Genomic DNA, 15068 nt, shown 5'->3' with positions numbered 1-15068 from the left:
GAAAAGTGATGCTTAATGACTCCACTGGAATATTTGCTATAGCGTCACAACTAAGACCATAAAATCAAAACAATAAATATACAGAGTGATGATTAAAACTAAAAGCATGTTCCTTTAATGTTAGTTTATTGAGACGTATTTCTTAGATCATTTGTTTATTACATTCTTTACAATTTTTAATCAACTGAACTTCATTAAAAAGTTCATCATAGTCTATTAAGGTAGGATTATAATGATTATAACAGGGTCTGTATCCGATCATGTCTCTATCATTTTTCATAGCAATCGGTAATTTTTCCCAAACCTTATCAATTTTATCAGAAGCAAATTGTATAATAAAATTTTTCGGCAGCATATTAATATCCTCTGCTTTTATTTCTTCAATATTTCTTTTCAACTGATAAAAAATTTTTATAGACCTTTCTAGTGATGGCTCCCCAATATAATTCTTTATATACCACTTTTTCAGGATTTTAACGTTGTCCAAAGCACAACAGCAGTTGCTAGTTAATTTAAAGTTTTTATGATCATCGCATATCGATAATGTTTTATTTTTAATTCCAGGACAACCCAAATTTTTTAAATTAACAATGGTCTTATTAGGTCCAATAATTTGACGTAGCCATTTTTTCTTCTCTTCGCCTTTTACATAAATATATTCGTTATCCTTAGTTATATACTTTATTACAGCTTCCAAATTATTGTAGGGTAAATCACCAGCATTCCAAGTCATTCCATCATGGTAATATTTGAGCCAGTCATTTAGTCGCCGATAATGTTGAGACAATAATTCCCACGCGTAAGGTGGTTTAAACAATACATGTGATATTTCTTCAACATTCATTGTATTTTTCAGCGTTATAGAAACGAGTTCTTTTATAATAGAATTATTTTCAGCACCTCAGAAACCCTGCACGTCTAATAAAATTTCCATTTTAAAACAACGTATCAATAAGATGTACAAGAAAAAACTAATCAATTAATGCTAACATTTTAGCTAATATAGTATTTTTATTATATTATGAAAACTTCGCATCCAATCAGGTTCTCCGAATTGAGAATATTATTATTCTTTGGTTATCATCCGTCATCACCTTCATCAATGATTATTCTTATTTAATTCTCAGAAAAATAAATATTGCTGCATAGTATCTGTCATTTATATTGATGAGGATAATAATAATATTATAAATAAAAAAAAATTTCACGCTTTTTTATGACTATATAGCCAGTGAGCTGATAGTTGAATAGATGACGCGCTCAAAATATCACATGACGCGGATGATAACACGTGATACAGACGTAATTGAATAATAAAAACTTATGGTGTTGATCATTTTTTTTAACGAACCATTAGTAAGCCTCTGTCTCAATAGATGGCGTTAAGAACAGCGCGCGTAATCATGAGAATTACATATAGTATAAGAAGATTTTTGAATTGATATCAGTTTCATCATGGATTCTTCCAAAGATTTAACAATTACTCGGGTCATAAGAAACTTGATAACAACAGTAGCTGAAGCATATGATGAACTTTGTCAAAGCGGTTCAGTAAATAATGAAGTATCTTTAAGATGGACAAACATTTGTATCGATAATATTGATTATTTTAATTCAATATTGTCAGATCCGCGCTCTAGTGTTCACGAGAAACGGTGTGTACAAGCAAACATTTCACTTTTATATTGGTACAATGAAAGGTTTATCCAGTTAAGTGGACAAGTTATTGGTGGTGATTTAAATAACAGAAATTTGATACAATGGCAAGACTTAGAAAATGCCTTCCAAAATCGTATTAAAACTGGCTGCATAGTGAACCTCGGTCACACTGTTTTGCGTGAATTTTTAAATGATGCAAAAAATGTTGTGCTCGGTAAAATTGAAAATATTTTAAATCAAAAAGGAGGCCTCAAAGTGAGTACTATACTATTGAGTAATTTTCAAAATATTAAAAGTGATACAACTGTAGAAGAAACAAAATCATTTCAAACCAAAAGTGATGAAGTTCTACCCGCGAAATCACTTAACGAATGGTTTGATGATAATGTCTACGATAAGCTGTTAAAAAAAGTAGAAGAATTTAATCAAAAAGATTCAGGTTGGAGTTTGAATGAAATAATTAATCTAACTATCAACATTTCAAGGTATGTTTTAATCCCATTTTTTTCACAAAATTTTTTTGTCTCTGATTTATAATTAAAATATTTTAAGGTATGCGCCTTTGCAAGCCGGTTATTCTACATTCATCAAGCTGCCTAAATATATCCGAGACAAAAAAGCAGTGCTGAATATTGAAAATTATGATGAGTACTGTTTCCTGTGGTCCATCAACTCTGCTATATATCCATATATGCCAGCTCATCCCGAAAGAACATCATCTTATCCTCATTTCAGCACAGTGTTAAATTATCGAGGTATTCAATTTCCAATTCAACTAAAAGACATAAGTACTTTCGAAAAACTTAACAATTTATCAATAAATGTTTATGGCTTAGAGTCAGATTTTGTAAAAAGAAAAAAAAATAAGTCTAATGATATTGTACCATTATATTTAAGCGATAATATAAATTCAGCTAAAGCAACGATTTATCTGTTAATGTTGGAGACGAATAATAATAGTAATGAAATTGATGACAATCCTAGCAATTATAGACCTATATTTCATTTTGTTTGGATTAAAAATTTTTCACGTTTAGTTAAAAATCAGTTAAGTCAATCTCATGCTAAATTATTTTTTTTGTGATCGCTGCATTTGTCATTTTAAGCATGAAACTGCTTATATGAAGCATCGACTAGATTGTTTAAAGTACAATAAGGTTAGAATGAGATTACCAGAAAATGATGAGAAAATTATGCGATTTAAAAATTATAAACTTAAAGATTCAGTGCCCTTTGTTGTTTATGCTGATATTGAATGTACTCTTAAATCTGAGTTTGATGAAGTTCAAAAGCACGTCCCGCACAGTGTAGCTTTTTATACCCACTGTAGTTATGATAATTCACTATCTAAATTTGGAATAAATCGTTCTGCTCATTGCATAGAATGGTTTGTCCAACACTTGAAAATTTTAGGGCGAAAACTTGATAATATTATAAAAAATGACGTTAAAAAAATGCATCCACTTAGTACTGCCGAAGAAAATTATCATAAAACATCAAAAAACTGTCACATTTGCGGTAAACCATTTGTAGCTCTCAATGAAATAAGATGTTACGATCATTGTCATTTTACTGGAAAATATCGGGGTCCTGCACACAATTCATGTAACTTAAATTATAAGCAATCTCATACTATCCCGGTAATATTTCATAATTTATTTGGTTATGATTCCCATTTCATTATAAAATCTTCAGTATCGGTTTTCAATGGTGCAATTACAATTCTACCGGTAAATAAAGAAAAATATAAATCTTTTACTAAAACTATCTAAAATACAAATGTTGAGTTACAATTTATTGATTCACTTCATTTCATGGCTTCTAGTATAGAAAAATTGGCATCATATCTTAGTGATGGTGATAAAAATATAACACATCATTTCTATCCTGATCCTGAGAAATTTAAATTAGTAACACGTAAAGGTGTATTTCCATATGAGTATATCAACTCAATAGAAAGTTTTGATGAACGATTACCCGAAAAAAAATCTGGGCGTCGGTTGACCCTGCGGGCCAGCCCCAAAACTTCCCGCTGTTTTCGACCTCAAAGAGCTCGAAAACCTTAGTGTAGATATATTTTCGAGCTCTTCGAGCTCGAAAATGCTATCACATGCAATTGTTTTTTTACGATCTTTTCAAGCTCTAACAAGTTACCTGTTATGCTGAAGTTTGAAAATTTAAGAATCGAAAATCATCAATGAAGCGGTTTTTAAAATTTAGTTCCTGATTATGTTCGTCGACATTATATGATCAACAGAAACCATAAAAAAGATGAGTTGGTATGATATCAGGCACATTTTAGTACGTTATATTATGATTTATCGGGAAAAAATAACATAAAATGTTATTTTTTTTAACTTTTCAACGCCGATATCTTTTGAACTAATCAATCGATGTTGATAGTTGACGTAGCAATCGGCGCGTTTTATCGAATTCTAGAGCTGATTAAAATTTAAAATCGATCGCGTCAGTCGTTTCGAAAATATTTAGAAATAACCGTTTTTCATCATTTCTTTCTCCCGCGATAACTCTCGAACGAATTATCCGATTTTGATGTTTGAGGTGGAAATCGACGCGTTTTATTGAGTACTAGAGCTGATTAGATTTTGAAGTCGATCATATAAGTCGTTTTTGAGAAATCAATAAGAAACTAAAAAAAAAAATTTTTTTTTTTTCGTAATTCGCAAATATTTTCGAGTCTATTCGATCAAATAATCTGAAATTATTAGGAAAGTTGATGGCCAACAAGCTCTTTCGATTGCCACCTCAACCATCCAAATCGATTCATTAGTTCAAAAGTTACAAAGAGTTTACATACATGCATACATACACACACACACACACACACACACACACACACACACACACACACACACACACACACACACACACACACACACACACACACACACACACACACACACACACACACACACACACACACACACACATACACACACTCGGACATCATTCTGAAAATAGTCAGAATAGCTTCCTAGGACCTCAAAACGTCGACATCTGATGAAAAGTCGATTTTCGAAAATCGGGGTGAAAACAATAACTTTTTGAAAATCGTCGATTTTCTTAGCGGGAAGTTAAAAATTATTTTGTTCTAAACTTAATGATGAGAGTGTGTCTGATGAGGACTACAACCATGCTCAACAAGTTTGGAATAAATTCGGTATTTAAACACTTGGCGAGTATTCAGACATATTTAAAAACAGATGTCTTGATATTAGCTGACATAATTGAAAATTTCCGTAAAAGTTGCTATGAAACATATGAGTTAGACCCTTTACATTATTATACTGCTCCGGGACTTGCTTTTGATGCTATGTTAAAACATACAGGCGTTGAGTTTGAATTATTAGACGATCCAGAAATGATTCTGTTTATAGAAAAACGTATCAGAGGTGGTGTATCGCAGTGTGTATATCGTTATGCTCGAGCTAACAATCGTTTTATGGGAAATGATTTTAATCCAAATTTAGATGAATCGTACTTGATGTATTTCGATGTAAACAATCTGTACGGGGCTGCAATGTGTTTGTCTTTACCGCAAGGATCATTTGAATGGGTAGAAAATTTCGAATGCACACAAAACAATATTGAAACTCTTTTTGATTGTAGTGAAAATGAAGGATTTATTTTAGAGGTGGATTTGAATTATCCAATAGAATTACATGATCTTCATAAAGTCTTGCCATTGTGTCCCGAACATTTTGTACCTCCTGACAGTAAACAGTCAAAATTAGCGACAACTTTATATCCAAAAGAAAAATATACAATTCATTTTAAAAACTTACAGCAATGTCTCGAGCTAGGTATGGAGCTTGTAAAAGTTCATCGAGTTTTAAAATTTAAACAATCAGCATGGTTGAAACCTTACATTGACAAAAATACTAACTGTAGAAAAAATGCCAGAAATGAATTTGAGAAAAATTTTTATAAATTGATGAATAACGCGGTTTTCGGAAAGACAATGGAAAATGTTAGAAAGCACACGGACGTTAGATTAGTTAATTTATGGGCCGGTAAGCATGGTGCTAAGAGTTTAATTTCAAAACCTAATTTCCATAGTTTCAATATTTTCGATGAAATTATGGTAATTGTTGAAATGAAAAATTTAAATGTATACTTTAATCAGCCAATTTATGTTGTTTTCAGTATTCTCGATTTATCAAAGACTTTCATTTATGATTTCCATTATAATTGTGTTAAAAATATTTTCGAAAATGATAAATCAAAATTATTGTATACTGACACCGATAGTTTAATTTATGAATTTAAGGTTCCAAATATTTATGATATCATTAAACGTGATATCCATAAATTCGATACTTCTGATTACCCAGAGAATAATGTTTACGGTATTCCTTTGAAGAATAAAAAAGTTATAGGTCTGATGAAAGATGAAATCAATGGAAAAATAATGTCAGAGTTTACTGGCTTAAGAGCAAAACTATATGCGTTTAAAATTTAATGATAATCAAGCTAAAAAAAGAGCAAAGGGTGTTAAGGGTTCAACTTTAAGGACTATCACGTTTGATGATTTAAAAAATTGTCTTTTCGAACATATCGATGTAACAAAACATCAATACTTAATAAGAAGCCGTAAACATGAAGTTAAAACTATTAAACACATTAAGTTAGTACTAAGCTGGAATGATAAAAAGAGAAAATTAATGGATGATTCAACGGATACTCCACCTTAGGGATACCAAGAATCAAAAACTACTAGTGATGATGATGATAAAATCATTATTGATTAGAAAAAAAAATTACAAATTATAAATTTAATATAAATAATTGAGGATTTGAGGTTTATAAATAAATGTGTTGTAAATATTTAAGTTGTTTCATTCATTTCTATTTTAATATGTATATGAAAATTTTTACAGGTCTGATTCATTAATCCAGCTGTTGTGATTACTATCGAAACCAAGCCACTTAACAAACAATATGTTTCCACGTGTTTTAATGATTTTTTCAACTAAATGCACTCCAGGATACTTTACTTTGCTAAGCTCTTCCTCATAAAATCCACCTTCAATTGGTTGATCTTGATAATCCACTAGTTTGTATGTCGTAGGATTAGTTTTCTGCACTGTCTTGATAGTAAAAATTTCAGTCGTCCAATTTGGTGTATATCCTTTTTCAAAAACATGTTTGTATTTACTTATTCTAACTTTATCTCCGACTTTAAACTTGATCTTCCGTTTTTTCGCTACAACTCGAAGAGGTTTGTAAATATTCTTCAATATCTGCTTTTCATTTTCAGCAGTTACATCAACAGGTTTCATTTTAATAGTACGATGTTTGGTATTGTTATAAGAGTTTATCAATTCTTCCAGCATATCATTCACTTGTAATTACCACGTGCGGAAAATTCTCGCCACATTTTATTTTTAAGCGTTCGATTAAAACGTTCACAAATTGACGCCTTTAGGTTGCTAAACGTGGAGTATAAATTTATTCCATATTGCTTCATGAGATCCTTGAATTCTTTATTATAAAATTCTTTTTCCTGATCAACATGTAAATTTTTAGGGATTCGCCCTAGTTGCAGGATAGATTTCATAGCTCTTGTGACATCACTGGCACTTTTACTTTTGATAGGAACTGCCCAAGAAAATTTTGAGAAGATATCTATGACTGTAAGTAAGTATTTATAACCTTTATTGGAAGTTGAATACGGTATTATTTCTACTAAATCTGCTTGCCAAGTCTCATCCAATCCCCGGATCTCAACATGACGACGCCCTCGCGGTTTTGATTTACCCTGGAAACACGATGGAATCACGGTGGATCCACGGCAGTTACACGGTGGGTTTTTTGTCATTTTATCACCGTGATTCCACGGTGATTACACGGTGTATTCACCGTGATTCCACGATGATTACACGGTGTACCCACCATGATTCCACGGTGGTTACACGGTGTACCCACCGTGATTCCACGTACACCGCGTAATCACCGAGGATACACTGTGGAATCTCGGTGAATACACCGTGGAATCAGGGTGGGTACACCGTGTTACCAGCGTGGAAACACCATGTAACCAGCGTGTATACACGGTGATAAAATGGCACAAACCCACCCTGTAACCACCCTGGATCCACCGTGATTCCACCGTGTTTCCACTCCCAGGGTGTTTCCAGGCTGATTTAAAACCGTCAGGGCGATGATGATTTCTGCAAGCCTGTTTGTGAAGCTCATAAGCAATTACTGACTTATTATCCTCCATTTTTTTTCCTAGTCTATACATTTCCCTCTAACTCTGTGATTTGTTGAATATTATCATATACGGCTTTTTTCAATTTTAGATAATTTTTTTCTAAATTACTAACAGTGGATTCTAATGTTACCACTTGAGCATGCAAATGTGAAATGACTCCAGCCGGGTCTTTTGTTATCGTATCATACATTAATAACAGCTCTTTTCGAACAAATTCACGTGTAAATTTTACAGATGCAGCATCTCTATCTTCTAGTGGATGACCGATGTGACACAATTTCTTGTCTTTTATATCATAATTACCATCAGCAGTTAGTTTAAATCCTCGGCCAGGTCGTGCTGGTGGGCCAACTATTCCTACACCCGATGGTAAAGCACGTCCAAAAATATCAATACTCATGGTATAAGTCTATCCACAACAATGGTCACAATTCAAATAACAAGAAATATTTGTATGAGAGATTAATAAATAATTTCAGCCTCTCGTAACTCTTCGATAATTGAAATTATTTCATTGGTATGACTAGGATTACCAGCTGCTTGAGAAGCCATGAGAAGACGAAGACGATCAATCAGTTCATTAGGATCATCCCAATATACATAGTCTATGGGTATTTTCTTCTTTTTTGCTATCGTTAAATTTGGTATTCCCCTTCCTGATGATAATGCGTAATCATACTTAGCGAGAAAATCAGCAATTTAATTATCAAATTTTGGTGTTGAATCTATAAAAATATCACCATCCACCTTGTAATGTTTTCTGTAGGTATTAGTTTTTTCAAGAATTTCAAAGTATTTCTTTTGATCATTCTGTAAGACAAGCGTGTCAATGGGTGACTTTTAAATGATAGTTCTAATAGCCCAGGAGTCATCGGATATGATTTATCTTGAACAATAATGTTATTATCCTTAAATGTAATATAAGAATCACCGATAAATAATTTATTAAACTTTCTACGTACACCATACCGTGAATCTATTTCATTACTGAAACTATTGAATTTATTTAAGTAACTTTTCGATAAATCATCCGTTTTAGCTGGCGTACTTGTTGAAGTAGGTGTTCTCGACATAATTGTCTCATCAAGATTTTTGCTTCTTGCACCTGTATTATTCTGGGAAATTATACTATCGTATAAACTTTCATCATCATCGTCATTATCGTTGTCATGCTCAGACAGATCCTTTAACGATGAGTTCTCTTGTTTGATCTCTTGTTTGATCTCTTCTTTAATTTTTTGTTTTGATGTTGATGGTGATGAGTCTATTAGACTTTGCAAAGGTGTAACTATTGGCTTAAACATCTCACTCATGGCCTTTTCAGCAGTATCTTAACCCAACTTTAACATTTTAAGTTTCTGTCGGATAGCATCGCTGGCCTGAGATATTTTGCGCAATATATCCCTCTGCTTTATTATCTCCTCACGCTTCATGTTGACAGACTCAAGTTTAGATTGCGTATGATAATAATGACTATTCCCTTATTAATTCATACTGATATAAGAATCGAATCCTTTTCTATACCTGCCACCATTCAATTCACTATCTTTATCAACAACTACAAAACCATACTTATCATTATTCCAACAAGTCGAGCATAGATCTTTGAATAAGCTGTATGACATATCTGTATTAACATGATCATCATGTATATGCTTTAAATTCATCTCATCTTGGCGAAAAAGTACTAAAAAGTTGGCATTATCACGTATTAAATGTTTAGGAATCCTGGTGTACGTTTGACAGAGATAAAAGCTATCAATATTCCGGTGACGATCCATACAAAAAAATGCTCTAATATGATCTTGTTTTTCACAGGCTACATCATCATAGATCATTAGTGAATTTAATTTTGCATCTTCAGGTTTTATTACTTGTGCATGCTCATCATACCGGTAAAATCCAATGCCGTTAATTGGTTTTAGTATAGATTCCAAAAACTTGTATTTTGGTTGATTCAACGATGTTGAGTAGAGATAAATATTTTCAAATCTCAATCCATTGGGTTGTATAATAAGTGAAAGTAGAGCATTTGTTTTTCCACAATTTGAAGGTCCACAAAATATTGCGCGTAAACTATTGGGTAATAACGCACCATGCCTTTTATTTTTATTTTCCAACCCGGAACCTTGAAAAATTTTATCAAAATTTATTACCGGTAGTTAAGCCTCTCGTTTTTTTAAATCCATGTTGATGGTTCACCATAATGTCACAGACTCAGTTATATAAATATAAGTAGCAGCTTTTATAAAAATTTAGTTAGGGATCATGTTGTTATAATGGAGTCTGATGTAAAAAAAAAAACTTGTAGTAAAGGTTTACTCAACAGGATCATCAATAAGCTACCCGTTAAATTACACATACCGGGGTATCAGTACTGTGGACCAGGAACAAAGTTGACTGAAAGGTTAGCTAGTGGTGATCCTGGTATCAATCCTTTAGATGCTGCATGTAAAGAACACGATATTGCGTAGTCACAGAATCGTGAGAATTTAGAAGCACGACACGCAGTTGATAAAATTCTTGCTGAAAAAGCCTGGCAACGTGTAAAAGCGACAGACAAGTTTTGTTGAAAAAGCTGCCGCTTGGAGTGTAAATAAAATTATGAAAATGAAGCGAAGATTCGGAATGGGCTTAAAGAAAGAGGGGGTGAGGGGGAAGAGGGCGAAAAAGAGGGGGAAGGGGATGAAGAGGAGGGGGGAGCGGGTGAAGAAGATGGGGAAGGGAATGAAAAAAAACCTCGTGGCATTAAGAAAAATTGTAACGGCAGCAAAAAATTCTATACATCCTGGGGATAATTCAATAAAATCAGCTCTTCAAGGTGCTCGTCGGGAGGTTAAGAAATCAGGTGGAAAAAAAATATTAGATTTCCTCGTATATTGCCTGTACCATCCAAAATTGGTGGAGTACTTCCATTCCTTATACCCCTATTTGCTGGTCTTAGTGCTACATGAGCATTAGCTGGCAGCAGGAATAGCGAAAGCTAATAATGATGCGAGTGCTGCTAAACAACAGTTAGAAGAGAGCAAACGTCACAATTCCAAAATGGAAGAAATAGCTATGGGTAAAGGATTATATTTGAAACCTCACCGGCGTGGAATGGGTTTATATTTAAGACCATATCGTGTTGGTAAGGGAGCTAAAAATGTAAATAAAAAAAACAAGTAAGGCTACCGCACCGGGCACTCACAAATATTGATTTATTGAGATATGCTAAAGAAATGAAAATTCCGTACTTTCGAGGTGTTTTCTTGCGAAATGATTTACCAAAATCAGGTCCTAATAAATACGAAGCAGCTATTGTAAACCTTGATGACAAAAATACTCCTGGAACGCATTGGGTGGCATACAAGAAAAAAGGTAAAAGAGTAATTTATTTCGATAGTTTTGGTAATCTGCAACCGCCTAAGGATCTTATGGAATATCTCGGTGTTGGTAGCGTAAAATATAAACACAAAAGACATCAAGAGTTTGATACAATTATCTGCGGTCATCTTTGTCTTAAGTTTTTAAATGATCAACTACAAATTAATGGTATTCAGAGTACAATACATCAGTCATGGCTGAGTCATTCACATTAACGTCGACGGGTACATCCTCGGTGTTGGAGGCCAATTATTTTTCTCCAATTGAGTTGTCACCGAAAAAAAATTATGTTCTAGGATTGATAGAATTATTAACATTTAATTTAATACCTAACATTGATGAGGGAGCTAACAAATTTTATGTAATCTTACCACCTGTTAAAAAGCAAAGAAAGAGAGATGTGCAGGGTAATAATGTATCAGATGTGGTACCCCGGATAAGGACTGAATAGGGTTTTGAAATTATTGGTTCAGTTGATGAGAGAGTTGTGGTGATACCTACAGGGAGTTATGAAATTGGTGATATTGAAAAGTATATACAGAAGACATTACCAAAATTAAGTATCAGCATAAAAGCAAACAACAATGAATTACGAAGTGAAATCAAATGCGATCAGATTGTAAATTTCATACCTAACGATTCTATTGGTTGGCTTTTGGGTTTTACAAATCGTATTCTTGAACCAAACAAAACTCACTTATCAAATTTACCGGTAATAATTTTGAAGCTCAACGTTCTCAGAGTCGAGTGCAATATCACGTCTGGGGCCTACATTAATGCACGTAAAGTTCATACTGTCCATGAATTTTTCCCGGGTGTGCCACCAGGATTTAAGATCGTTAACTTACCATCACACATCATTTACCTTCCAGTCTCCGTAGATGCTATACATAATTTAAGACTACGGATAGTAGGTCAGGATGGAAATTTAGTAAACTTTAGAGGTAAAACTATAACAATAAGATTACATGTGAAATCTCTTTAATAATAATAATGGATATTGTATTTGAGACAAAAAGCGGTAGTGGCTATAAAAAGTCATCAACATGGCCAATGAACATCAGTCACCGGAAACCCTACAAACCGGTAACCCATCAGAACATTCAATTTCCCCGGAGCCTAGGATTAAAATTACGTGGAAAATTAAGAAAATAAAAATTTACTTTTGTTGTTTCGAGTGTACACGACCATGGCGGCGACGGCGACAATCTTAAACATTCAGAGGCCAATTACATTCAATGAATCAGTTGCACATTATGAATTACATGCACATCAACCGTATGCATCATCAACGTTGAATAACAACGATGAAGTTCGAATTACTATACAAAATCAAAATTTATGCATACTTCCAACTAAAAGTGCATTACATATAATTGGTAAATTTACGAAGAATGATGGTACTGCAGTTGCTGAAACTACGAGACTAGTTAACATGGGAATTAGTCATATAATTAAAGAATTACGTTTATTTATAAATGGTGTTGAAATTGATCGAAATTCGATGTTGGCATTACAAGTCTCATGAAAGGATATTTAACATTTAGCCCCAGTGAATTAAGTGCTTTAGAGAATGTAGGTTGGTTGTCTAATGACGATACGCAATTAACCAACGCAGATGGTTATTTTGATATTTTGATACTACTGAATTTACTGAGTGGATTTGCTGAAGATTATCAAAAAATTCTTATAAATGTTCAGCTAGAGTTAGTTTTAACCATTTCAAATACCGAAATCAATGCATACATACAGAATCCAGCAGAAAGAGCCGCAGCTGAAAATGATAAAGAAAGAATTCAAGTGTTAAATTATATTACTAGTGATCCATCTATTCCTATTAGTTTTAGAACTTGGGAGTTGTATGAATATCCACATTTACCTGCAACACCAAGACACATTTGGGCTGTCAAAACATCAACTCAGCTTGGAAAACCAGGCTATGTAGTGCTTGGATTCCAATCAGCAAGAAAAAATACTAGTCAATTCGACCACTGTAGCATTAGAAATATAAAATTATTTTTAAATTCACAGAGCTATCTTTATGGAGATCTTAATCTAATGATTGATCAAAATCAGTATGCGTTATTGTACAGCATGTGTACAAATTTTCAGTCTTCATACTACGATAAACAATCCGAACCACTGCTGGCGAAGAAAAAATTTTTGGATAACGCGCCACTGTACGTTATTGATTGTTCTGAACAAAACAAAGCGATCAAGTCTGGACCGGTAGACACACGTTTAGAATTTGAGTCAGCAGTTCCATTTCCACCTAACACGACTGCTTACTGTCTAGTTATTCACGATCGGATTATCTAGTATAACCCTATAAGCAGTACTGTAAGAAAATTAATCTAAAAAAATGGTGGTGGAATTTAATTTAACGCCAACGATACATTATATGTTCGCATGGAGTTATGCGTACAAAACAGCTAGACGAGGTCCATGGGAACAAGCAGCTCGAGATAGAGAAAGATTTAAACGCAGAATCAATAACTTAAACGATATTATTGAACCTGTAATGTTAAAAAAATATAATGATATAATGAAAGATAAATAAAAATGTTTAATAGATGAAAAAATGTTTTTTTTTTTTTTTTTTATTTAATAACCTTGAGTAATACATTTACTTTATAAGAATATTATATAATTTTCAATTAATAATCTTGTACAATACATTTCGTTTATAAGAATATTATATAATTTTTTGATATTATTTATTCATTTGACATTTAGGGCAATCTTTTCGGTATGGATAAAGCCATATTCCACAGATATCCCAATCACCACCAGTCGCTGGGTAATGATCCATACAAAATGAATAATCTCTTAATTTATCATTGTTCTGTAATTCGAGTGATAATTTATCCCACACATGAAGTATTTGAGTCCTTGCAATACGTAGAAGAACGTGATAATCGAGACAAGCGATATCACATTTTTGCATTTTTTTCAGATTAGACGATTGATAATAAATTTGTACGGATCTTTCGTACGATGGTTCGTTACCCCAGAAATCCAAAAACCAACGCTTCAGTTGTTGTACATTTTGGTAGGTACATGAATGTGTTCTTCGGCGATGAATGCTTTTATATGGACATTTTTCCTTCTGATAGTTATCCACGTTTTCAAATGAATAATGTCTCATTAGTTGAATATCGATTATTGATGTTGAGTAACCTGTCATAATCTCCAACCATTTATCCTTTTGCTTTCCATCAACAAAAAAATAACTTGCTGTGTTTACCAATTTTTTGATTATTCTTGGAAATTGGTCGTATGGTATTTTACCAGAGTCCCAGCGAATTCCATGGCCACAACCACTCTCATCAACACTTTCTTTTGTTATTACGCCATCGTACTCCAATGGTGGTTGAAAGAGAAAAAATTTACACTCATAAATACCTTGTGTGGTTTTAGTATTAGCTATATCTACTACGCACAATTCTTTTACAACGAACGTTTTATCAGGCATCTCAAACCCAACAAAATCAATGATATAATCCATTGTCGCTTATTTTTTATCGATGTGTTCTGCTAATTTTTCTAAATTTTCAAGTTTTTTATATAATTCTTTCACAGAGTCTTTTAACGCGCAACAGTTCGGACAGACTTTCATGTCACGTCGAGTTCTAATAATATCCAAATTATCTTGAAGAAGATGAAGGTCACGTAAAAAATTCTTAACACAGTCCTGAATAGGTTCGTCGAAATAACGTGGTAATAACTCAGTATAAAACACAGCGTATGGTGGATGATTTACTAAATACTCTAGTTCGTCTTCACTTAATTGATCCATATAAAA

At 33.1% G+C, this 15068-nt stretch overlaps 2 protein-coding genes across 2 annotated transcripts; both read left to right on the top strand.

Moving 5' to 3' along the window:
* The first annotated feature begins 4947 nt into the window (after positions 1 to 4947).
* Positions 4948 to 6468, top strand: LOC128668392 (uncharacterized). The gene is made up of 2 exons (XM_053741281.1): positions 4948 to 5693; positions 5827 to 6468. The coding sequence occupies exons 1-2, from the start codon at positions 4994 to 4996 to the stop codon at positions 5934 to 5936; spliced, it is 810 nt and encodes a 269-aa protein (XP_053597256.1). The 5' UTR covers positions 4948 to 4993; the 3' UTR covers positions 5937 to 6468.
* A 6319-nt stretch (positions 6469 to 12787) lies between these two features.
* On the top strand, positions 12788 to 13582 carry LOC103574399 (uncharacterized). Its single transcript, XM_008553842.2, has one exon. It carries the CDS (start codon positions 12788 to 12790, stop codon positions 13580 to 13582), a length of 795 nt encoding a protein of 264 aa, XP_008552064.2.
* Positions 13583 to 15068: the final 1486 nt, after the last annotated feature.

The sequence above is a fragment of the Microplitis demolitor genome, chromosome 8, assembly GCF_026212275.2.
Source record: "Microplitis demolitor isolate Queensland-Clemson2020A chromosome 8, iyMicDemo2.1a, whole genome shotgun sequence".
Lineage (NCBI taxonomy): Eukaryota > Metazoa > Arthropoda > Insecta > Hymenoptera > Braconidae > Microplitis > Microplitis demolitor.
Note: the sequence above shows the minus strand (reverse complement) of the source record. Positions and strands in the feature narration are given on the sequence as shown.